Below are 22,986 nucleotides of genomic sequence, written 5' to 3'. Positions count from 1 at the left end.
ACTCTCAGGACACTAATACAGTGGCACTTGAAAGACTTTTTAAATACAACAAAAGAGACAATAGTTAAATAGAAACCTGCTTTAACATAGCCGTAAAACCTGCACTACATTTGCGAGATCTGTACTTGTTTCTGCGATAGCAGCTCCTAATCTTTGAACACGGCAAATGTTGCACTCCAGCCCTCCACCCATACCCTTTAAAAAGTCCACGTTGCTATTTTAAGCAAGCATCCCCTCAAGCTGTACATACGCAAGACTGTAATTCCCAAACAATTGAGGTAATTATAAAAATGAATATCATTTATTGTGGGGTTTTTTATTACTATCATGTCTGAACATTCGCTTTCATACAAAGTCTGATTTTCAGCATTACGCTTTCCAAGGGCAACCCCTCCGCACTAAGGGAGATAAAGACGTGTTAGGAATTGTGCAAGACTTTTTGTTACCATCTTCAAACCCACAAGAACTCCACAAACAAGATTTTGGTACAGAATCACTGCCTAGCATTTTAGAGAAGGGAAAAGGGGCTTAACACACATTTTCAGTTCCATTTTATTGATTTTTTTTTTTTTTAAAGTCGCATCTAACCCAATGCAAGGGGCAAGGGGAGGGAAATAGAAAGAAAGAAATCGTTACATTACTGTATGTTACCCTTCAGCAGTCTTTGGAGGAGATCGGAAACCAGGTTGCTTTTCCCAGCTCCCTCCCTCACTCAAGCCAGCCGTACGGCTCCTCTCCCGGCGGGGCTCAGCCGCCTGTGAGGGCGGTCGGCGGGCACCCGCTGCCCCATCACAGCCGTGGCTTCCTGAGCAACGTTCTGCTGAGGTCCTTCACCTCTTCGGGGCTGCCGACCCTCTCGTAGCCCAGCAGGGCCATGGGCTGGTGGCAGTACTCCTCGACCTGCTTGATCTGCTGGAAGCTGAGCGCAGTCCTCCAGGCGCTCAGCGCCTGGGTGGCGTTCCTGGCCGACACCACGAAGGGCTTGGAAGAGTAGCCGGGGCCACTGGTCATGTTGAGGGCAAACTTCTCCATCTCCGGGCTGACCGCCAGGTTGACGAAGCCATACACCTGCCGCAGGGTCTTGATGGGCTCGACCACCAGGTCCTCATAGCGCACAGCCATGTAGTTGCCCTGAAGCCAGTCAGGGGGGTGCAGAGCAGTCTGCAGGGTCTTGGCCATGCTGCTGCAGATGACCTCCATGGCACCCAGGGCATGGTAGTCCGAGCCGCCCCCCCCCTCCTTCTTCCCGCTCAGCTTGTGGCCGGCATCAAGGAAGGGCATGCGGTGGATGCGGGGGTCCCGGCTCCTCACCACCTGCAGGCTCTCCCGGATGAGGCCGTGCCGGGACTTGATGCGGGAGCTGGCAACAGCCCGGGGGTCCCGCACCAGGTGGATGACCTTAAGGTCCAGGGTCGGGTCCCGCATGAGAGGGGCGAGGACCGCCAGGTCGAAGACGCGGACACCCTTGATGACCAGCGTGCGGTACTTGTGGCATTCCTCCTGGAAGCGGCTGAGGCGCTGCGGGGGACACTTCTTGCACACCCGGTCGTCCACCATGCCCACCACCTCCTTGCGGTAGGCCGGGCACAGGGGCGAGGAGCAGATGACCTTGTTGGTGGCTGCCCCGAAGATGCCCAGCGTGGTGAGGTTCTTGCCGGCCCCCGCCGTGCTGTAGAGCTGGAAGACGGAGAGGTCGCAGCGGTACAGGGAGCTCAGCATGTCGCGGGCCGCCCCTTGCAGCGAGACGGCGTCCCCGGGGTACAGCTTCTGCCAGACGTGCCACACCGGCTCGTAGAGGAAGAAGACCTCGGGGTTCTGGTTGAAGAGCTCCCCGAAGAAGGACGACCCCGAGCGCCAGGTGGTGAAGACATAGACCAGCTGCCGCCGGGCGCCCGCCGGAGCGCGGCTGCCGGCCGGCGGCGGCGGGGGCGGCGGCGGGGGCCGGTGGCGGGGGGCGGCCGGGGGCTCCCCGCAGTGCCGCGGCTCCCGCCGCCACTTGTACTCCAGCAGGTTGAGGGCGGCCAGGAGCAGCAGCAGCGCGTAGCCCAAGCACAGCGCCAGCGCCTTCCGCCGGCACACTTTCATGCTGGGCGGCGGCGGGGCCAACTGTTGCTCAGCGCCCCGGCGCCCCGGGGCCCGCGGCGGGCAGCAGGGCGCGCCGCCCCCGGCGCCGTCTCCCGGCCGGCCCCCCGCGCCCGGCCCGCATGGCGCAGCCGCCGCGACGGCCCCGCCGCCGCCGCCGCCCCCGCCCCGCCGCTGCCCTACTTAGCAGCCGCGCGGCCAGCCGCGCTTCCTCCGCGCCGCCATCGCCGAGCGGCCGCGGGCGCCGCCGCAGCCCAGCTCACGGCGGCCGCCGGGGCGAGGCGGTGCCGCGCTCCGCTCCTCCCCGCAGCGCGGCCGCGGGGGCGGGAGCAGCGGGCGGGGGCGGGGCCCCGCGCGCATGGCGCCCCCGCCCCGCGCCGCAGCAGGGCGAGCCCCGGCGCATCCCGAAATGGCGGCGCGCCGCCCCGCGCCCCCCATTGGCGGCCGCCGCCGTCGCTCTCGCCGCCGTCCCGCGCCCGCCGCAGTGCCCGGCCGGGCCCGGTGCGCCCCGCGGCGGCGGCGCCCATGAGGCAGCGTGCGGCCCTCCCCGCTCGGTAGCGGCCGGGCGGTTACGGTACCCGGCCCCGGCGCGCCGGCGTGCGGCACAAGTTCCCTTGGAAGGGGGGGGGGGGGGGGGGGGGGGGGAGGGTGGTCGGGGGTCAGCCCTGCCCCTGCCTCCGGGGCAGGTGACAGCCGCGGCCGGTGACAGCCGGGGAAGCCCGCAAGAGGCCGGAGCGCAGGTTTCCCGGAAGGCCCTCGGGTAACTTCTCCGAAAACATTAAAAAAAAACACCAAACGCCCCGGACGGGACCTGCTGGCGCTGCGGCGCACAGGCACCTGCCCTCGCTCCGCGTACCGCCGCACCGCACAGCCCCCGCAGCCGCCCGTCGGGGAGCGGCCGGGGCCGGGGGGCCGGGGCGCGCCTGCTGCCGGGGCCGAGCGAGCTGAGGGGCCGGCCCCGGCCCCGGCCCCAGCCCCGGCTCCAGCCCCGCCGCTGCCCAGCGCCGTAGCCAGAGACCCAGCGGCGCGGCGGGCAGGGACCGGGACGGTGTCACGGTGTCACAAGCAGCGAGTGCGGTGCGGGGGCCGCTTGCGGGGCGTGGGGCAATGCCCGGCGGCCCCGCTGTGCCAAGGCACTCTCCCCGAGGTTCCCCCTTCTCCCGCGGGAGGTTAGAGCAGGCAGGGGGTGATGATGAGTGACAAACAGCGGGTGACTCTCTCCCATCCCTCGCTTTCTGTAGCCGGCAGCTCTCACGTCGCCGTAGCCTTTCCCACCGCCCGCAGGATACCTACAGCCGCCTCCAGGGCCGGTGACAGTTTGAGCTGCAGGAGGGCTGCACCTGGCTCCGGCACCGGCCCATCCCTCCACAGCGGCTGACACTGACACCAGTGGCACGGATCCGGCACTGGAGCACGCGCCTGTACACTCACAGAGCCGATAAAGCACAAATGCACCTGGTGGTGTGCATCTTCTCTGGTAGCACTATTTAAAAGAGGGGGAAGAGGAGAATACAGTAAGTAGGGGAAAGGAGCAAAATGTGTAAAGCAATCTTTGTATCACTTATCAAAAAGACTTCTGTACTCCTCCCAGATTCTGTAGAGGGATATTAACAGCCAGGCTGCCTCTTCAGAAAAGCTTGTAAGCCCCTTCCAGCCCCAAAGCGAAGGGTAACATCCATAGCAGGAGGGCTCCACACCTCCCTGCCCACTCCTCCAAGCCACAGAGCTGTGCAGGGCTGAGTGGCAGCGCGGGGAGCGGGGAGAAACCCCAGCCCGAGACACCACTGCCACCCACGCCCCGCGGGCCCAGGCGAGATGCAGCCATCAAACCACATGGGACAAGTCAGGGGAATCATTAAACCAGCTGCCAGTGGCTCTGGTGGCAGTACTAAACCGTTTCTGGGACTTTTCACATAGAAGCAACTGGTCAATAGCAGAATTAAAACAACCACTAAATATTTTAGAGAAGTCCATATTTCATCAGGGAGGGGGGAGGGGGAAGTAATGTTTTACCTACAGTGCTCCAGAGGAAGCATTTAAAGCCATGTTCTGTAAAAATAATTTTTATCTAGCTGGCAAAACAAAGGGAAAGTTTAAACCTGATGAGCTTAAAATAACTGACTGGTAACTTTTGAAACATAGTATATAATGAAAAAGGGTATACCTCTGAACCACCTCGCAGCATGAAACTCTTTCCGTTCTTTTATTCTTCAGTCCTAAACCTTGAGTTCTTCACATAGAAAAGGACTTCTGCTTATATCCCTCTTACAAGCTACGGATCAAGTATTTCTTTGGCTTTACATGCTCACTAAAGATGAAGTGACCTTCACCCAGGTAAAGCAGAAATGGGGGGGGGGGTGTTATTATTTTGGAATGGTTTGTAGTAGCATCAATTAGGCTGTATTAAATGATGAACAACTGCAGCAATACTGAGACACCATAGTTCATAAAACAGTATCCCCCACCAACATTGTACTGCAGCGCTAATGCAATAAATGACAGAGACTACAGGGAGCAAACCCAATCCACAGCAGTGAAAAAATCATTAAAATACCATGAAGTTCAAATTAATCCCTTCTTTCTATCTTACTTGGCTGAAGACAGGTATGAAATTTTGTAAAAAACCTACAAAGCCATCTCCAGTTCTTACAATTTAAAATTTACCAAGTAACAAACAAAGATAAGCAAACACGGACTGCAAGTATAACATTTGAAATGGCAAAACCAATCAGCAAACCCAAACGTTAAAAGCTTTAATTGGATTCTGCACCTTCCCTGCTGTTACACAGCAGTTCCGCCTCTCTCAATCAGTGCGCGTACGAGTACTGACAGTAACACTACCTTCATTATCCTGCCCCACCTCTACCTAGGAGAACATGGGTCCGAGCAGGCTCTTTAATTCGACATACACGCTGCAAAATGGAATCTTATTTTTTTAGAACTGGAGTTATATATGTATTTCTTCCATGCAGGTGGACTCAAGCACCCATGCAGAACCAAACTGAAATCAATCAGGTTCAGTGCAGCTGCAACATTCGATCCTCCCGGAACAAGTTTCAGACCTGGTAGACAAGTAATCACTTTAAGCGACTTAGTAACAATGAATATTCAGTAAGTTTATATGGAAAAGATTTATGCAGCCAACTTGCAATTCACACCAAGTTTTGGTTTATTGTTTGGGTTTTTTTTTTTTTTAAATCATCTACACAAATGATACAAACGACTACAAATATAGATGGCAAAAAAAACAGATCACTTGCTCCAGATCTGTTGAAGCAGTGTGCGTCAGCTTTATCAGGCCATGGTCATCGTATACAAAGAACTCTCTTTCAAGGGACTCAGTGTTGCTTTTTCTTCTACAGTCGAGGATTTAAAGTATTTGCTGATCTTTGGGAGTAACTGCAGGCAAGCAAGCAGACAACAGTAATCACCAAGAGCTGCGGCAGCGAGTTGGCTGTGCTGCAGGCTGGCCCAGGTATCGGCATTGGGTAAGGCATGGCAGCGTGCACGACCAAAGCAATGGACTGTAACAGTAATTTTAATTCTCACAAGTAGCTGAAAAGCTCACCCGCCCACCCCCAAGTTTAAAAGACAGATTTGTAAAAATGTACGGAGACTGTACCAATGAATCAATCATCTCTTTCCAAGTGCTAACAAAAATGAGCGTCGGGCAGCTGGCAGTTAGGAACTTCTCTCTGTTTTTGCACTGAAGAGAAGACATGTAGACTATCATCAATTTAAAAAAAAAATAAATAAAAGAATCTGATGGGGCAGGGTTTTATAACAACTCCAGGGGACAACATCCTCACCGGAGGACTCCGATAACTTATCCCACTTGCAGAGCTACCTCTGTGATTTTTACAGCTGCCCCCAGGCTTCAAAAAAACTACCATGAAGGAGAGCCCCAGGTCTGTGAAATACTTAAGTATTAGCTTGATTTTAATCATGGGCTTAAACACTACTGTAGCCAATTGAAAACTGAATTAAAATCAGCACCATAGAGCAAGTGTTACTTTATATCTTTTCAAACCATTTCTAAAGTGTTTCGCTTAGTCTCTCAAACCTCGTTTGAAGCGTGGGTAGAGGGTACCTCAGCAGGTGGTTCAGGCGTTGCATGGTCTTACTGTCTTGCCTATGTGCAGACCCAAAAGAATAAAAACCTAAGTGATAAGAATAAAAACGGTAAGTGTGTGAAAGAGGAACATTCTGCAGCTGAACAGATACAGCCCTTCACAGATTTGTTCAGCTACTTCAGTGAACATTTTCCACCCTCTCTGTGACAGTCTAATTTAGGCTCATTAGGTTCAGTATACTAGATCATTTATGTCAAATAATAAAACTTTCCTCGAGAAGTAAAATTCACCACTAAGAAATAAAATTCAACCCCACCAACACTTACTTCTAGGCCAGCTTCACTTTTAAACATTACATCTTATTCACTTTAATCGAGCAGAAAAGAACGCATCTTTTCCTGTGCAGGTAGTTACACACTACAGCCCAGCCATGCCTTGAACAAAATACTGTGGCTATACTTACCTCAAACTCTGCAGCGAGCAGTGTATAAAGTGAGGGGTAAGTAATTAGATTTCTAATCTGTGATTAGAATTCCCCAGTTTAAACTATGAGGAAAAAAAACCTTTTTTTTTTTTTTTTTGCACTTTATGCTTAAATATTTTATGTTAGTTAAATATTTTATATTTAGTAAACATAGTTATGATTTCTACATGTAACACTTAAACAACCCAAATCCTGACTAGCTGAATTATTTCTCTCCACCCCGACCCCCCACCCCCAAAGTGATACTGCCCCAGCCAGAACCCTCCAAGGTTTCCCCCTCTAACATCCCTTTGTTTAAGCAATGGGGCCACAAAAGGTTTCATCCTTACTGGAAGGCTTCCCAGCTTGTTTTTTTTTTATGTTTTAAGACTTGCCTCTCTTGTGTTCACAGGGATGGAGTGGGCAGAAGGTGCAGAAGTTTTTCCTGAAGTCAAACTTCAGCATGATGTTAACTTTTAAAACAACTTATTTTAGGATGAAAGATGGAGGTTTATGCTGTTACACACCTAGCATGTGATAAATTCTGGGTGTTGACTACAACCTCCTGTATCTAGCCTACTCTATTCAGGATAAATATAGATGTCAAGTTCCTCAAACACCGCTCAAAAGTGAGATTCTTAAAAATAAACGCAAGTTATAGATCACAAAATGTGAATAAAATTTATATAAAATTGAGTAGCTGCTCAAACTTGGGAGATCCATGAATTTATTTAAGACTGTTTTCTGGCATCACTACGAGAGATGGGTGAGAAAAACCTGCACAGCAGCATTTAGAATTGCAGATGGTCATATTTTTCACCCTTCCTTTTAGTACCATGCGTAACTTCTAACAGCTTATCCACAGTCTCATGCAGCAGCCATTCAATTAAGCCACAGGTGCAGCAATCTCCCTTCTGAAGTACTCATTTTCTCTTGGATGTTCCTTCTGAACTACGTGTGCAGAAGCTGTGCTGCTGAAGCAGCCAGCACGGACCGAAATTAAACCAGCTAGTCATAAACCAGAAATATATACCAAAGTGGACAACCTATCTGTAACAAGCTGTTCCCCTGCCTACCCCCAGTTTCTCCTTTATATTCACCTCCAGTTACACAGGTGACATTTTCAATAAAGTTAATTTCAATAAATATTTATGCATTCCTGCTTGTGCAGCTGAAGGAATTCCAGAACTTTATGAACGTCCTGAGGACATTGTGGTGTAGTTAAGTCTCTATTTGGCTTTTATTAAAATTAGAAATCTTTTCTCAGCTGTTGCGTAACTGGTTTATGTTCTAAAGGAAATTAAAGACATACTACTTTTATAACCATGTACCTTAAAATCACAGGCAACATGCTGTTTCACAAGAGCTTCCAAAACCTTTAGCAGGTCAGACGTAAGAGGAACCTCAACCACACATCAGGCTACCTCTGAACTCCCTACAACCAAAACCACAACCCTGGGTTAACTAACACCTCTTCCCCTGGTGAGCATCCCCACACCGGGGACACCTCCTGCTGCACTGCAGGGCGCTGGGGGCCTCCCTGAGGACAGCAGGCAGCAGAACCCGTGCCACAGCATTCCCCTGGATCTAAGCATTCAGATGATGGAGCAAAACAGCTGGTCCTCATTTGACTACAGATTGGAAAAACATAAATCCCAGGGAAGAGAGACCCCAGTCCTTGTCTTAAAATTCAAATCCAGTGCTTAGGACAAGAGAGTGTGAGAATTCAGTGGTTCTCACACAACTAAGATGCAACATGCTATAAATGTGTAGGAAAGATCGTGAAATTAATCCATTGCATCTCCTGAAAACTCAAGTGAGTGAATAAATCATTCACTCAACTCAGATTTGAGAAAAAGGGACTCGGTAATATTATCAAATTTCTACTCCATATCACAGCGAGTACTTCTGACAGGCTGAGGTGAAACTTAACTGCCTAGAAATTAAGCTTTATTGTAAACTTGTCTTTTTTTAATGATCTAGTATAGTTGTCCTCTGTAAAAACAGAAGACAATAATCCACAGCCCCTCAGTTCACACAATGGCCAGAATTCAATCCCAGTTTAATGTCTTAAATTTTATAGCCATTTCATCTACACAGTTTGCCCAAGGCAATATGCTCCATTCAGTTAATCAGCAGACAGTTCTCTTCCCATAGTGCAGGGAAGAAACTCAAATGCCAGGGAAAAAATAAGTCACCAACAGCCCAAGAGATGCAGATTTTATAATGAAAATGACCAGCATCAGCTGTAATAAAAACCTCCATACCATAAACTCTGAAGGTTTCATCTCCAGTCTCTGAGCTTCTCTGTTTGCAACAGCGCAGCGCTACCTCTCACAGTACAGATACAGGTGAAAACATCTGGCTCAGTCATTCCTGACACATCGAAGGGATACCTTTTTAGCATGGCTAAAATGATGAAAACTGGTTTCCACCTCCAATGATGACTTTGGTGATAATCTTGATTGCTGGTAATGACCTTGGAAGTTGAATCCTGAGCACAGGCTAATGCCCTGATTCCATAAACCCAAACTGCAAGCATGAATTCCACCCTCCTCTTCCAATGCCAGCTAAATTTTTTACCCAGAACAGTCTGTCATACAGAATTAACTTATTCTGCTAGGTGAAGTCTTTTCATGAAAGATTTCTAAGATCTATCGCATAGACCTTACGCTCACCCTTTCTCCACACCCACCTGTCCAAAGGCACACTTACCATACATACGTTCTAATGACTCAAGTCTCAGACCTAGGTCCAGCCTCAGAAGCCCAAGAGGCTGAACCAGGAAACAGATTCCACACTTGCCTAGAGGCAACCTCTAACAATGTTTGAAGAGTAAAACTGATGGTCTTTATTTAAGGCAAGCAGCTACAGGAAGCTTTCCAGTCCACGCTAGAGTAAAAATAAAAAATAGAGCAAGTAGGTCCAGGGATATCACAACATACTGTGTTTCTTAACTGTGAGCTCCCAGTGAAGATTGTTGCTAACTGGGACTTGTAATCTCTCCCAAATGAATGTTCTGGGCTCTAACAACATCACGAGTTCGTATTCCAGCCTTTCCCATCTTGCAGGAGCACCTGAGGTGTCTTTCCTCTTTTTGGTCTTTCACAGATCTTGCAGAAACTAAATCATCTTGGAGGCATTTGCTCCTCTCAGATTTGACTGATGGGTTCAAGCATCATTGGAGAAAAGGGGAGATGGAGAGAGGCACAGCCAGTGTAACCGCTCACTGCTGCCAAGGGAGATGGCCCCAGCTCTGCCTTTCCTTCCTCCCATGCATCTCATCACATAAACCTGCCTACCCTGGGCTCATCCTACCTTTCCACATGGAAAGTGGTCAAACAAGTGCTAGAGCCGGGGGTGGGAAAGCAAAAGAGTTCGTGACCAGAGCGGAAGCAAGCGGGATGCGGAGTACAGCATCGATTTGGCCCACCTTGTCAAAACACATGCTCCAAATGAACGTACTGTGGATGGTGCTGCATGTTACAAGTGAGCCGTTACCAAAACCAAGGACCATCCATCCTGCTGTCCACCCCTGCTCCCTGCACTGAGCCAATTCAACACACTAAGCCAGGAGAAAGTCAACCTAGTGAAAACAAGCACACACAAAAAAGTATTTTCCCTTAATAATTAAACTGGCCACTCACAGGGCAAAAAAGGCAGCAGAAAGGAAGGAAAAAAAAAAACAAAAACACAAGAGAACAGGAGGCACAGGGAAGGCAAGAACAGGACCCACACCCCACAGCAGCAGCGAGCTGTGACACTGGCCCAGCCGGACACACAGCCTCACACTGCAGCATGGCATGGGTCCGCTCCCTTCATCTGACATGCCTGCACACCATGTGAAGTATTGAAAAGCTGCTCATCATCTCAATATCTGAGCAGTAGTTCCTAATGCGAGGTTTTCTTTGTTCAAGAGAGGATTATACAAGCAGCTACACAGCGAGCAGCCCATGCCTTGTTAATGAGTTTCTGAGAAGCACAGAGGTCATTGTTGACAGTAGAACAGCAGCAGCAATTAGTTCAACACAGGAAGAAGAATCAACATCAACCAGCAGAATAGCTGGTGAGGCCAAGGAACTGCCCTCAGCATAACTCGCACGAACATCGCTCTTTTCCAGGTTAAAGATAAAACCGTTTCTGGATATCAACAAACCATCAATTTTATTGTCGCCATGTCATTTGGAAAAATTTCTACATAAAACACAAAAAATCAAAAGCAAGTTAAGCACATGAAACTACCATTTCCTCTTCAAATAACCACAAACAGAAAACTTTCCAGCGTAGGACGGAGTTACAAGGTAAAACATCCCTGCAACAAGATTAGAGATCAGAAGTGACAAACTGACCAGCTTACCCATGAAAACTGACTGTGCCAACAGAAGCAGGTGGAAGAAAAAAATAATATGCATTTGCTTAAGACTTCTGCATCCTGCATGGGAAAAATATACATGGACAAAATTGAATTCGCATTTTAGTTATGATTCTTGCAAGAGTGGCTTACAACCTGAGCGGCAGCAGTTACAGCGGTGGCATGAACCGGCAGTAGTCTGAAGAGTCTTGCAATAGCTTGTGCAGCAGTGAGAACAAAAAGAAATTTTCAAATACTACTCTGAGCTGCTTAAATAAAAATTAAGCTTATGAACTCAACAGCCTTATGCAGAAAAGTAAACTCTGAAATAGCATTCAGGGTTTGACTGCTACTACCGGTTTTGTAATTTGATAAATCTCATGATAGTGAATAGTTAGTGGACTTGAAGAGAACTGTAAAATTCTCATCTAGATTATTGCACTGTTGCTGTCTTCATCTGTAGAGAATTCACTTCTCTTGTTGGACCTTTGTAACTGCCCCAAAAATCCATAGAGTTTTTTTTAAAAAAAAAAAAAAAAAATGCATAACATCAGTCCAATCTTTACTAAAAAGGCAGTAATTCAAATATCCTACAAAATTACCTTCACCTCAGTGCAGCCAAATGTATGTGTCCTGATGCAAGTATTCAGTGCAGCCCCACAACAGTTGCAAACATCTCGCCACAAATTCATCCAGCAGCTACGTGTGAAAGAGCGAGCAAGCCAGCAACCTAAACCTAGATACAAAGTTCCGGCTTTCCCTAATCCATCTGCAGAACAGACAAAGATCAGAAGCACTGCTGTATTTAAAAGCATTAATCCCACGAAAGGACTGTAAATGCCCATGGAGGAAAAACCCACAAGCAAGCTTCCAGAAGGGATCAGAAGATGTTCAGAACACATGTGCCATTTTTGACCGATCTTGCTTTCTTCACCACAGTATTTTAGTTTTTAAGGCATGTTACAAGAACTCCTTCAAGACACCTTCCCCTTACAGGTACAGGTCAGAGGCAGCACTATTTTCTTTCCAACCTGCCGAAGTCACACCTCAAACACCACCAAAACCTCCCCAAGGACAAACAAAACAGGGTTTCCTATTTTAGTGCTCCGTAACTTGAACGTCTCGGGCAGAGCCGAGGTCTGATACAATTATTACACAGTTTCTGCTCCAAAATCTGCCTGTGAAATTTATTAAATAAAACCAGTACAAATTTGAAAGCTCTCCCAACGGTGGGGATAATCACAAGCTCGCAACTGAAAAAGCACAGAGGCAGTTTTACACGCGGAGAAGCACAATGAATACAATAACCCAGCAGCTTCGGCAGGTTCGCATGCGCTTAGGTAGAGCTGATTTGTAAATGCAGAAAGCAGGAGCACATTCGGTGTCACTGGGACAGATGAACTCAGGTTAGCAATAGTTGCGATTCTAAATATATCCTTTGGAAAACATAATTCGTTACCCTCGTTCATAAGCAGTTTATTCTTACACTGCCAAAACCCCCATGGGGGAGGTGGGGGCGGGGTAGTGCGGGGAACACAAGGTGCCTAGTACCCAAATAATAACCTGACATTGACTTTCAGAAACCAACTCTTCCTCAAATAGTACTACAACACGAATATGCAGCTGGGTGTACAGAGAAGTCAAGGGAAGTCACAGGATTTGAAAAAGGCAGTTCAAATATAAACACATCTGTAACACTGGTAAGGAAATACTTTAATTGTTGGAAGGAAACAATGCAACCACATGGCTTTTCTCCACTGAGACAGGGCCCACCTGCTCAGAGCAAGAGACTGATCAAGTCTGAGACACTCACAGAGGTCAGGACTGGTTCAGAAAAAAAAAAAAAAGAAAAGAACAAAAAAAAAGATGAACTCACAACGGTGTACGTAGGCAGCCTTCACATAAATATCGGAATGCCCTATGGAGCGCTGGGTAGGCTTCACCAAAATGTATCAGCACGAGTCTCAGGTACATTCCCGGGAATATACCACACACATTCCACTCCCAACGTGACCCCACACCGAGACAGGCCCCGGCAGCTGCTGCTTCAGGCTGCAGGGGGGTTACTCAGCCCCACCAGAACTCAGCCAGAGCAAGCTACACTTAGTTTCTCTGCTTCAGATTTCGGATAAATCTAAAGCATGACTATTTACCTCTGCCATCACCCCCAAGGCAGGGCAGGAGAGGACAGATAAGCCCCTCAGCCACTCACGCCTCCCCCCCTCCCAAAGGAAGGGGGGATGCTCACTGACCGTGGGGTGTCAGAGGGCAGTGGGCTCCCTCTTCCCGCACAAACACAAAAACCATTTGGGAACGTGGACCACACCTCTTCAGGCCATAGCTTTTTCTTCTACAAGGATTCATCTGAATGCTACTTCCTGAATCCCAGGATCAATATTTAAATTACCCTTATCATACATTAACGGGGTAATGTTTACCATTTCACTCAAAAAAGCTGCAGAAATGCAAGTCACACACTAATGGCACACTGCAACATGACCTAAGGAAAAATAAATTTCACACACAGCCTTATTTTTAGTCTTCAATATTAACTTGCATCTTTTGTAAAAGATTTGCTGCCAGATGCTGTCTCCTCCCAACTTTTCTTTGCAGAAATCCAAGCTATAATCAAAACTATTTATAAGAGGAGGGGGAAAAAAAGAGTAAGTAGGATCAAAATATGTTCTTTTCAACAGGAAAAAACCCCAGGCATCCAGTTAAGGATATAGATTCTTAATCGCTCTTAAAAGACTATTAGGTACAAAACAGCTTTTCTAAAGCCCAGGATATGAAGCAAAGAACAAGAGGTATGAGAATGGTATTTAGAGAATAAAGGTCCTGAAAAAAGGTATTGCATAATAAAGCTGTTACAAAATAAAGTCTAATGGGTGTGCTCCGCTAGCACTCTAGCTTGGCTTGAGCCTTTTATAATCACCGATAAGAATTTTATAAAAGCTGAAATCAGAATTAATTATTGAAGAGTATGGCTAACCTGTAATGCTAAGTGATTTTCTACCCTGAGGATTTTTAGCTATTAAATGAAATACACAATTGATTCTGCAGATAGAATATTCCTGTGGCGAACTATCATTAGTCTCACCAAGAACACTGACATTTATCACTCTTACATTTATAAACAGCTACAAGATAAAAGTAGTAATTTTGAGTAAGTTAATCAGATCTGAAGTGATCTTCCTATTGTACAGTTACAATTCTCTGCGTCCCCAACAGGTTTTAGTATGTACTTTTTGCTCTAGAAAACCTTACCTAGACTGTGCCAGGTGTGGTTACACAGAATTTAAGAAAAACATAACTTAGTTTCTAATAGTTTAAGCTACCAAAATCTGTACATCGAAAACACCTTGTGCTACAGGGAGAAAGAAAAATATAAAAAATAAACTCTGCATATTTCTAAACAGATTCTTTATAATGTAAACAGATATAACGTGTATTCTTTTCTCATTATCAATGCATCTATCCAATACTCGTTCTAAGAAAGTCTTTACAGTGCACATGCATTCTCCGTGTTTTCAGTATTCCAGATCATCTGTCAGTCCTCACTGGCAAAGAGAATTCTCCACTTAATTCTCAGATTTGCAACAATTTATATAATCTTATAACAAAGTCTCCCATCAGGAACAAAAAAAAAAAAAAAATAAAAAGAGACAGAAGAAAATATATTTTAAAAAAAATTAAATATGCACGTTTTTCAAAAGACCTTTTAACTCCTGCTTCTGTAAGTGTTGCCTCTTAGGCTATATATACATGTACAACATAAGATTTTCTGCCGGCACATTTACAAAATTCTAACAACGTAAAACCTGTAGAGTAATACCACACCATCATCCAGCACTCTGTGCCTGTACAGCTTTTGCTTTTGGAAACAGTTCACAGGAGGCCAGATCCCTTTTAATTTTATGTTTTTATTACAATCTCCCCACACCTCCAAGTATAAACATTGAGCCCTCCCCATTTCTTATCCCTCCCCCACTCCCACCCACAGAAAGGTTGCATGGTAAGAGACCAAGGTGAAGCGATTTAAAGTCACATCAATGCCTAACACACAGAACAGGTTTGGAGAAGGGAAAACCTAACATTAAAAAAAAGTTAAACACAGCCTCTTCATTCCAAAATATTAATAAATAAAATATGTAATAATTTTTTTAATTTTTTCCTGTTTTGAAGAATTTCCACAACAGAGGAATAAATTCAGTAAAACAATGTAAAAGCTGTCCTTTTGGAGTAAAAATCGGTTTTAGAAAACAATAGTGTCCTGTAGGTTGCCATTACTGTACCTATACTTAATGAAGAAGTCAGAGCCTCAGGCTTGCCGTCTTTATTGTTCCCCATGCATGCCATAAATATGGCTTGTTACTTATGCATCATATGTATATGATATATACACATACATATTATGCATCTCTGCAGAGGCCCTTTTTAAAAAATGAACAAAAACATTACTCTGGTGTCACAAATTTCCTGCAATTAAAACGGAGAAATACAAAGCACAGATTTACTTGTAAAGCTTACCATGGCAGGTACCAGACTGCTCAACTGTTCTTACAGTAAAACACCACGGCAGGAAAGAAAACCCATCCACCGGACTCAAAAGGTGCCTTTACGTGGATAGTCAAACTAGTGACAACAGGAAGCGGAACAGCTACCACTATACTGAAAGACCTAAGCACCATAGTATGTCTGAAATACACAGTACTTCCAAACAAACTATGAATTCCTTTAGAGATCTGTATCACCAGTGGGGCAATAAAACAACATCTTAATTTTCTGTTCAGATTTTATTTGAAATCTAATTCAAATTGTCAAAGCTACAAAAAGGGGGAACATTTTGAGTTATTTCTGCTATGTCACAACATTCTAAAACAAAATATCACTACTGCCAGCAGATCAGTTACACACATTTCTGATGAAACTTCTAAACACAAAAATGTTTCTTTTGGGAAACAGTCACAATGAAGATATTTTGTACAATATAAAACAATGACAGGTCTACAGATGCCAATATTCATGAGTATACACGTGCATTCACAAAAAAAAAAATCAGGAATGCTTTTTTGTTTTTTAACAGACTGTTCAGGCACAAAAACAAAACCGCATTTCCAGTAAGTGACAGCATCATAAAAAATATTAACATTGTCAGTGTTTGCTTTTCTTTGACTTCTTGTGAGATCTGTGAGGAGAACGGGACTGAGACCTTGATTTTTTCCCTGACTTTTTAGGGGATCTGGATCGTGATCTTCTTGATCTTTTGGGTGTCCTGGAGCCAGATGGCGACCTGCAAAAAAAAAAAAACCAAAAACAAAAGTTTTACATCAAATTCTAACTTCTAATACCAACTTTTTCTGTAGTTATTTGGCATTCATTTATTGAGCTAAACAAGGTAGAAAATACCTTAATATGGGGAAGTAACAGAATGGTATCTTGCTTTTGAGGAAAAGGCAATTTTTGCATTTTAAGTTTTTTAATGGAATTAGGGCTTAACTTCCATGCTTAGAACCCACAAGAAAAATAACAACAACTCAAATCCTTCTTAAACCAACATAAGGAATTCACAACCTTCCACATATGCCTTAACCACCTTGGCTCTTGTATTAATAGCAGCTTACATCCATATAGAAGAAAACAGAAATGAAAAGTTACATTGAATTGCGTTATGCTGAAGTACTTCTGGCTTTCATCAAACATGTTCAGCTTGTGATGTAACTCCACAGAAAAAGAACAGACACTGAATAAACTTACTGTAATCTAACCCACATGTAAAACACTTATCTGATATAGTCTAAATTGAATGACCATCATATTAAAAAAAACAAACCTCAAATACTTTTCTACTTTTATTTAAATTCCCAAGTTCAGCACAAGAATCAGATTGCTGTAAATATGTACTATGCTTTGCTGAAAGGCATGGCTGAGGAATCTTGTGTTAGTAAGATATCTACAGCTCTAGAAGTGGAAACTGAACTTTCAAGTTTTGAACTACAAAAGCATCAATACAATAATGAAATCTCACCCCAAGTTTAACATTACCTAGAGACAAATATTTGTGTCAGTCTGGATATCAGGAAACCCTACTTCGGAAACAAAAACCCATGAAGAGTATCTAATCTAGATTTTTTCTTTTTTCATTAAAAAACAAACATGGGAGAGGAGCTTCATGTAAGCAAACCAGGGAAAGACTGCACACTCACTTTTAATTCGAGAAGTTCTATACAGAACTTCCTACAGAAGATTTGTCCTTTGAGAATACAAGGCTAATAAAGCAGCAAGGCACTTTGGTTTAAAGCAGGATTTCTCAAAGTTGTCCGTAAACAGGTAAACAAGAACACAGAAATGAAGAGCCCTGCGCTATGAAGGCAGGAGGCTGTATACCCTTCAGACAGCAGTGTCCCAGGATACTAAGCAGGAACATGCGGTATAGTCCATTATGACAGAAAATACTTGTGTATCAAGTGTGCTCTGCTAAAAAACACACAAACAAAAAAACCCAACCAACCACACCTATATTCAACTTCCCCACAACCTGAAATAGACAAGATACCAGTTTACCTTTTGGCTTTTTTACTGACATCTCTGGGAGAATCTTTATGTGATGACCGAGAACGTGAACTCTCTTTGTGAGACCGTTCAGAGCGCTCTGAGCGTTCTGATTTTGGTGATGGAGATTTTGCTCGTCTACTGCCACTGCTGCGAGACGGACTAGGTGAAGCACTGTGTCGTCTTTTCCTTTGTAAAGAAAGCAAATACAGTTATGTACATACACACACAGAGAAGTGAAAATGTATATTAAGGAAATTGATTCCATTCTGTAGTTATTTTCTTTTGCCATGTAATGTTAGATCCTTTTAAGTAATTAAAAAGTAGTAGGCTTTTTATTACTTTAATAACAATACATCAAGCCCAACATGTGCACCAGATTTCTTCTGGTTGAAAAAAAAATTAAGATCTGTGACTCATCTTTTGTTTACTGCAGTGTAAAAACATTCTGTCACAGTTTCCTGAAAAGCAAGGCATTTTACCCTATCTACACTTAACACCACGGAACAGTTTGGCTATACGAGTATTAGAAAATGACAGCATACAATCAACTACCTTAAAACTAGCTGTTTTGAAGGATTTTCACCATGAGATGAATAACATTTAAACCACCACAAATGGTTTGTGGTATGACCAGTATAGTTTTCTAATACACTGCACTCAATTTACTGCTAAAAGAGAGTTAAATATATCCTGTTTTCAACTGGCAATTATTTTACCATCTTTCCTCAGGGCATAAATGAGCCAAAAGGGGGTTCTATGCAAAAGGGTAAGTCACTTGACGCAGGATGAAAATGACAATGCCTTTAAAATTTCGGAGGATGTTTTAATATCCAAAGAGTGCTTCAAGTGGTTTGGGTTGGTTTTTTTTTTTTGTTTTGTGGTTGGGTTTTTTTTGTAAATAATACATGACATAATGTAATTTCAACAAAGATAGTATCTGTGAGATTTTTCTTCCCATCCATTTTACTCCAAGGAAAACTATACCTCTCTTTTCTCGTTGGTGTACATTCCTCCTTTTCCTTCTTATCTTTGGACCTGGAATCAGATTTTTCCTTGTCCTTTTTGTCTCTGTCCCGTTCTCTTTCCAACTCTTTTTCTTTTTCCTAAATTATCAGAAGCATTCATGAATTCAGGTGAGGTGTGACTGATTAGTAAGTATAGACTATCAAGCTAATGACAAAGAGCATAAAAGCACTGAGCACTGAAACAACACAGCACAATCTCAGAAGGAACTAATGGTCACACCATACTGGCTCTTCAAATCTTTACTACTTCTCTGTACACAACAGAAGTATTTGTTGGAACACAAACACTGACAAAAACATAAAAATGTCACCCTATGTGAGAGTCTGAGTATTTAATTGGAAATTAAGTCTTCAATTTTACAAATTTCAGGGAAATATTACAGCTGTAATAGATTTTCTAAACTAAACTATACATCAAAGAAAACCAGGACCCCCTTTCTACTTAAATCACGTGCATTCATCTTCATTAATCCAGACTGAAAATTGAGATAATCTCCAAACTACAAGACATTTAAAGACAAAACAAAAATAAAAACAAGATTCTGTAATAACATCTACCGTGTCAAAAAAAACCACAAATATGGTCCATTTCTATATACTAACAGGACCATTTTTAAAGGAAATTTACACCCTGAGCACACCTCATTTGATATATCTGTCAAATAGTTAGAAAATTAATTATATACAAAAAAGAAACCTAAACCATCAGCAAGTCTGAACACAGAGATCAAGAGATGTGCTTCCTTCAGCACTGGCATTAAAAAAAAATTCCTTCCATAGCAAAAACTGGTAACCCCTGCATACCCCATAAAGATGATAAAGAAGGGGTGATTCAGCTAAATAAAAGAAAAGAGGGGGTACAGGGAAGGGAGGGAGGGGAGATAACACAAGTGCAGGAAATACTAGGACAGCTATACTAATTCAGTCTCACATTTTCTTTACATGGAAGACTTACCAGTAACATTTTAAAGTGTCTCTTATCATTATACCTACTACTGCAAACTATTAGATTCCACTAAAATCAATGGGCTCTTAAAATGTGCCTAGCTTATTTGATAGCATAACTAATTATTTATTTTCTCTTGATAAATAGAAATAAACAGTATTTTACATACAGCTGTAAAGTTCCTATTCTCTTAGCAACATACAATACTACTAGGAAATGTACTCTTGGAAGGCTTGTTCTATAGTAAATTGGACAAAAAACAACGCTAATCACTGAGTTCACGGGAAATGCAATCAGAACCAGTATTACATTATCACTACACAACTAACTTTATTATGTCATTAAAGCAAAAAATAAAGTTATTCACTTAACAATGGGGTTATTATAACTATCATTAAATACTTCTTAACTAAATATTACCTTCATCATTGAAAATGAGACAATTATTACACATCTAAAATATTGCAAGCTGGTTGAACTAGCTCAACACAAGGCAGCTAACAGAGTTATAAGGATTATGATTTCTGGTTTTTTAAGCTACTGTCTCACTACACTTTCTGCACTTACATACAAATCACTTCTTTCTCCAGTTACAGAAAACACTGAGGAAGTGGGAAGTTTGAGGATACAACTACATTTAAAATATTACAAGTATTTAACTGCTAACATCAACCTCTAAATGTGTACATTTCCTTCAGGGAACAGCTTGCTTAATTTTTACAGGTCTCTTTCTTCAAGGTACTGTGCAAAACTACTTTAGTGAATTCATCGGATATTGAGCACCAAGTAAAGCAAAGAACAAGTGCAGACAAACACCTGGTGAAAACTGCCTATTTGCATTTACCTTCCATGAACCTGCATGGGCACCTAATTTCATCATTAATCTGTCAGGCTGTGAAACCAGATTAAAGAAGTGACTGCCACTTACTCTCTCTCACTAAATGCACTGTCCAAACATGTTAAATGTTCTTTCGTTATGTTTCAAAGATTCAAGATCACATGACATCACATATATGCTGCTAATTTTTAATGCTGCTCTGACTTCATAGTCCAGAGAGGACTACTAAAAATGGCAATGGTACAGAATTATTCACTTTTGGGTGCAGTATGAGCTGGAATTATCCAGGAAATCTTAGACACTGGAGAATCAGAAGCACATATACTGCTTAATACTATTCTTTCTCTTCTTTTGGAAGCCTTTAGCACAACGGATCAATTACTAAAAGCAAAATGAAAAGCCTGATGACCATCTTCAATTGACAGCTCTCCCTTCCCTTTCCCACACCTAGCAGTTTGCTTTATGTAGCAGATCCAGAAGTGACCTCTAAGGTTTCAATACATTCTAATGATACCCAACTGTACAGTGTGAAATACTACATCATTTTGATTAAAAAGAGAGATTGTATCTACTCTGCAGAAAGCACTTGGACTTAAGACATGCAGTTTGACATCACAGCAGAATTTTAATGAGAACCATGTGTTGTTATACTTAATGCCACCTTACATTTGATGAACTCAATAAAAGCCTATCACAGAATCAGAGCCAAACATAAAGAATGTTTCTTACCCTCTGGAGCAGCTTGTCTCTATAGTGTTCAACCTGTTCCTGAAAACTCTGGCCTGGTTTCTTGGGTCTTTTCCCAGACTCTAACTCATCCTGAAACTTCATCACCTTAAGCTGTGAAAATAATACTGACCATTAGGTTATTGGGCTTATTATTATGCAGTTAGGCAGGTGGCTGAAAATGAAATTTCCATGATTTATAATCTGTGTTCTTCATTCTTTCTATACAAGTTTGTGCACAAAAAGATACTAACTTTATTTAAACTGGATCAAGGCAGCAAAACCACACACTCATCTGCAGGCACCTGCAGTTGTTTACAGACATAATAAGAACTAAAAATAAAGGGATTTTTTTCTGTTGTTGTACTAAATTCTGTTCCCATTATTAGAACACTGCACTGTAGTATTTCTTATCTGGGTTTTTTTTCTTTCAAAATGAAATCATTTATTGCAGATGTCTTACTTAATATATTGTTTCAACTTCTCTTGTCTACTCCATTTTCCTTCAGAAACAGCCTTTTTTCCATTTAACCCTAAATATTAAAATCAAATGACTGACATAATTAGGACATAAACCAAATGCATCTCCTCTTCAGGGCTGTTTGCACAGTGTGGTTGATTTGAAATAAGTGGGTTTTACTAAAATAATACTCTTCCATGTGCTACCAAGCTTAGCAACAAAATTCAGTTCACTAGTGCTGCTAAATGTAATGCTAAATTTACTACAATAATATCCTCAACTGAGTCACAAAGTTAAGCAAATGTCAGAATTTTTCCATGTGAAATTTTTTTCCCCATCTAGATACACTAAAACCTTTCTCCAAGTTGATTCACACCATTAAACTTCACTTACATCTCTTATCATTTGTCAATTCTCTATTCTTACTGATGTGGCCTTTTACAAACCATCCTTCAATTTTTTTTGGATGAGGAAGTTTTTTTGGTTTTTTGGGGTTTTTTTGGGGGGAGCAGTGAGCTTAGTAGTAAGTCATGTTGTATTTGTCAGCCCTCTTCCAAATGTTTAAGCTCTGAGCCTCCTGTATTTCCTGTTTCAATAACGACCTGCACAGTCATACATATGAGTAGATTTTTCCAGTGCTTGAGGTTTCATTTTTAGCAAACACAAAATATTTTTCTCTTTAGAAATATTTAACTCTTCCACACTGAAAGCACACAAAGGAAAAGAGACTGCAACTGTGTCCATTTTGATTATCTGAAAGGATTCTTATTCTCCAGGTCCTCAATTCCCTAATATGAAGTAGGCACAAAAATCAAAACCTAGAGGTTTTTTCCTTCCCTCTCAAAAGCAGCAGGCCAGATCGGTTATGAAGATAGCATATATTCTAATCAGCCCTTCTAATTACTGACTACGCAGAAAGGAAAGGCATCACAAAAACAAGCCAATCACAAGAACAAATACATTAAGAAACACAAAACCCAGGCAAGGATACCACTACTTTGAACAGGATTCCCTTCCCCTTCAGTTACAGAGCTTATGTCAACAACACATTTTTCAGTTTAGTGTCAAACATGATGGAACAATACGTTTTGGGGAAGAAAAAAAAAAAGGGGGGGGGGGGGGGGGGCGGGGCGGGCTGTGGAGAGAAAGGAAAAAGGGCATTGCTATCTTGTACCATGGCAAATTTCTGACAAATGTACGGCCTACCTCCCTCAATTACAGTGTATGCTCTACCAACCATTGAGCAGTTTACCTTTTTGCTTACAATTCAGCCAACTAAACAGTCAGCAGCCAATGGAAACCTGACATTGTCGTTTGTCACATACCACTCCACCTTCCACAAAAGCATTTTTTCTTCTCCCCCCCCGCCCCCCCCCTTCAAAATACGTTAAGTTTCAAAAGCATGAACACCTCTTGGAACCATATATTCCGTGTCACCCAGTACCACCTGTTCTGGTAAGAAGCCAA

The 22,986-nt window shown here is 43.4% G+C and overlaps 2 protein-coding genes across 7 annotated transcripts in view; both read right to left on the bottom strand.

Moving 5' to 3' along the window:
• Positions 1–279: 279 nt before the first annotated feature.
• On the bottom strand, positions 280–2,211 carry CHST2 (carbohydrate sulfotransferase 2). Its single transcript, XM_040613656.1, has one exon. The coding sequence runs from the start codon at positions 2,083–2,085 to the stop codon at positions 790–792; it is 1,296 nt and encodes a 431-aa protein (XP_040469590.1). The 5' UTR covers positions 2,086–2,211; the 3' UTR covers positions 280–789.
• Positions 2,212–15,746: 13,535 nt separating this feature from the next.
• The window catches only part of LOC121096559 (U2 snRNP associated SURP domain containing), a 46,062-nt gene continuing 38,822 nt past the window's right edge, over positions 15,747–22,986 (bottom strand). For 5 of the 6 annotated variants that reach the window (XM_040612588.1, XM_040612590.1, XM_040612591.1 and 2 more), the window contains 4 exons: positions 21,063–21,173; positions 18,509–18,627; positions 17,534–17,710; positions 15,747–16,262 (listed from right to left, as the gene is read on the bottom strand). In XM_040612588.1, the coding sequence (XP_040468522.1) occupies positions 16,124–16,262; positions 17,534–17,710; positions 18,509–18,627; positions 21,063–21,173 (546 nt within the window). In that variant the 3' untranslated portion in view covers positions 15,747–16,123. The remainder of the gene's footprint in view (positions 16,263–17,533; positions 17,711–18,508; positions 18,628–21,062; positions 21,174–22,986) is intronic. The other variant, XM_040612592.1, reaches the window with a different exon arrangement.

Source organism: Falco naumanni, chromosome 13 (assembly GCF_017639655.2).
Source record: "Falco naumanni isolate bFalNau1 chromosome 13, bFalNau1.pat, whole genome shotgun sequence".
Taxonomy (NCBI): domain Eukaryota; kingdom Metazoa; phylum Chordata; class Aves; order Falconiformes; family Falconidae; genus Falco; species Falco naumanni.
The sequence above is the reverse complement of the archived record's forward strand: the minus strand, read 5'-3'. Positions and strand labels throughout refer to the sequence as shown.

What these genes read in the sequence shown, in the direction of transcription:
- CHST2 (XM_040613656.1), bottom strand. Translation starts at nt 2,085, where the DNA reads ATGAAAGTGTGCCGGCGGAAGGCGCTGGCGCTGTGCTTGGGCTACGCG.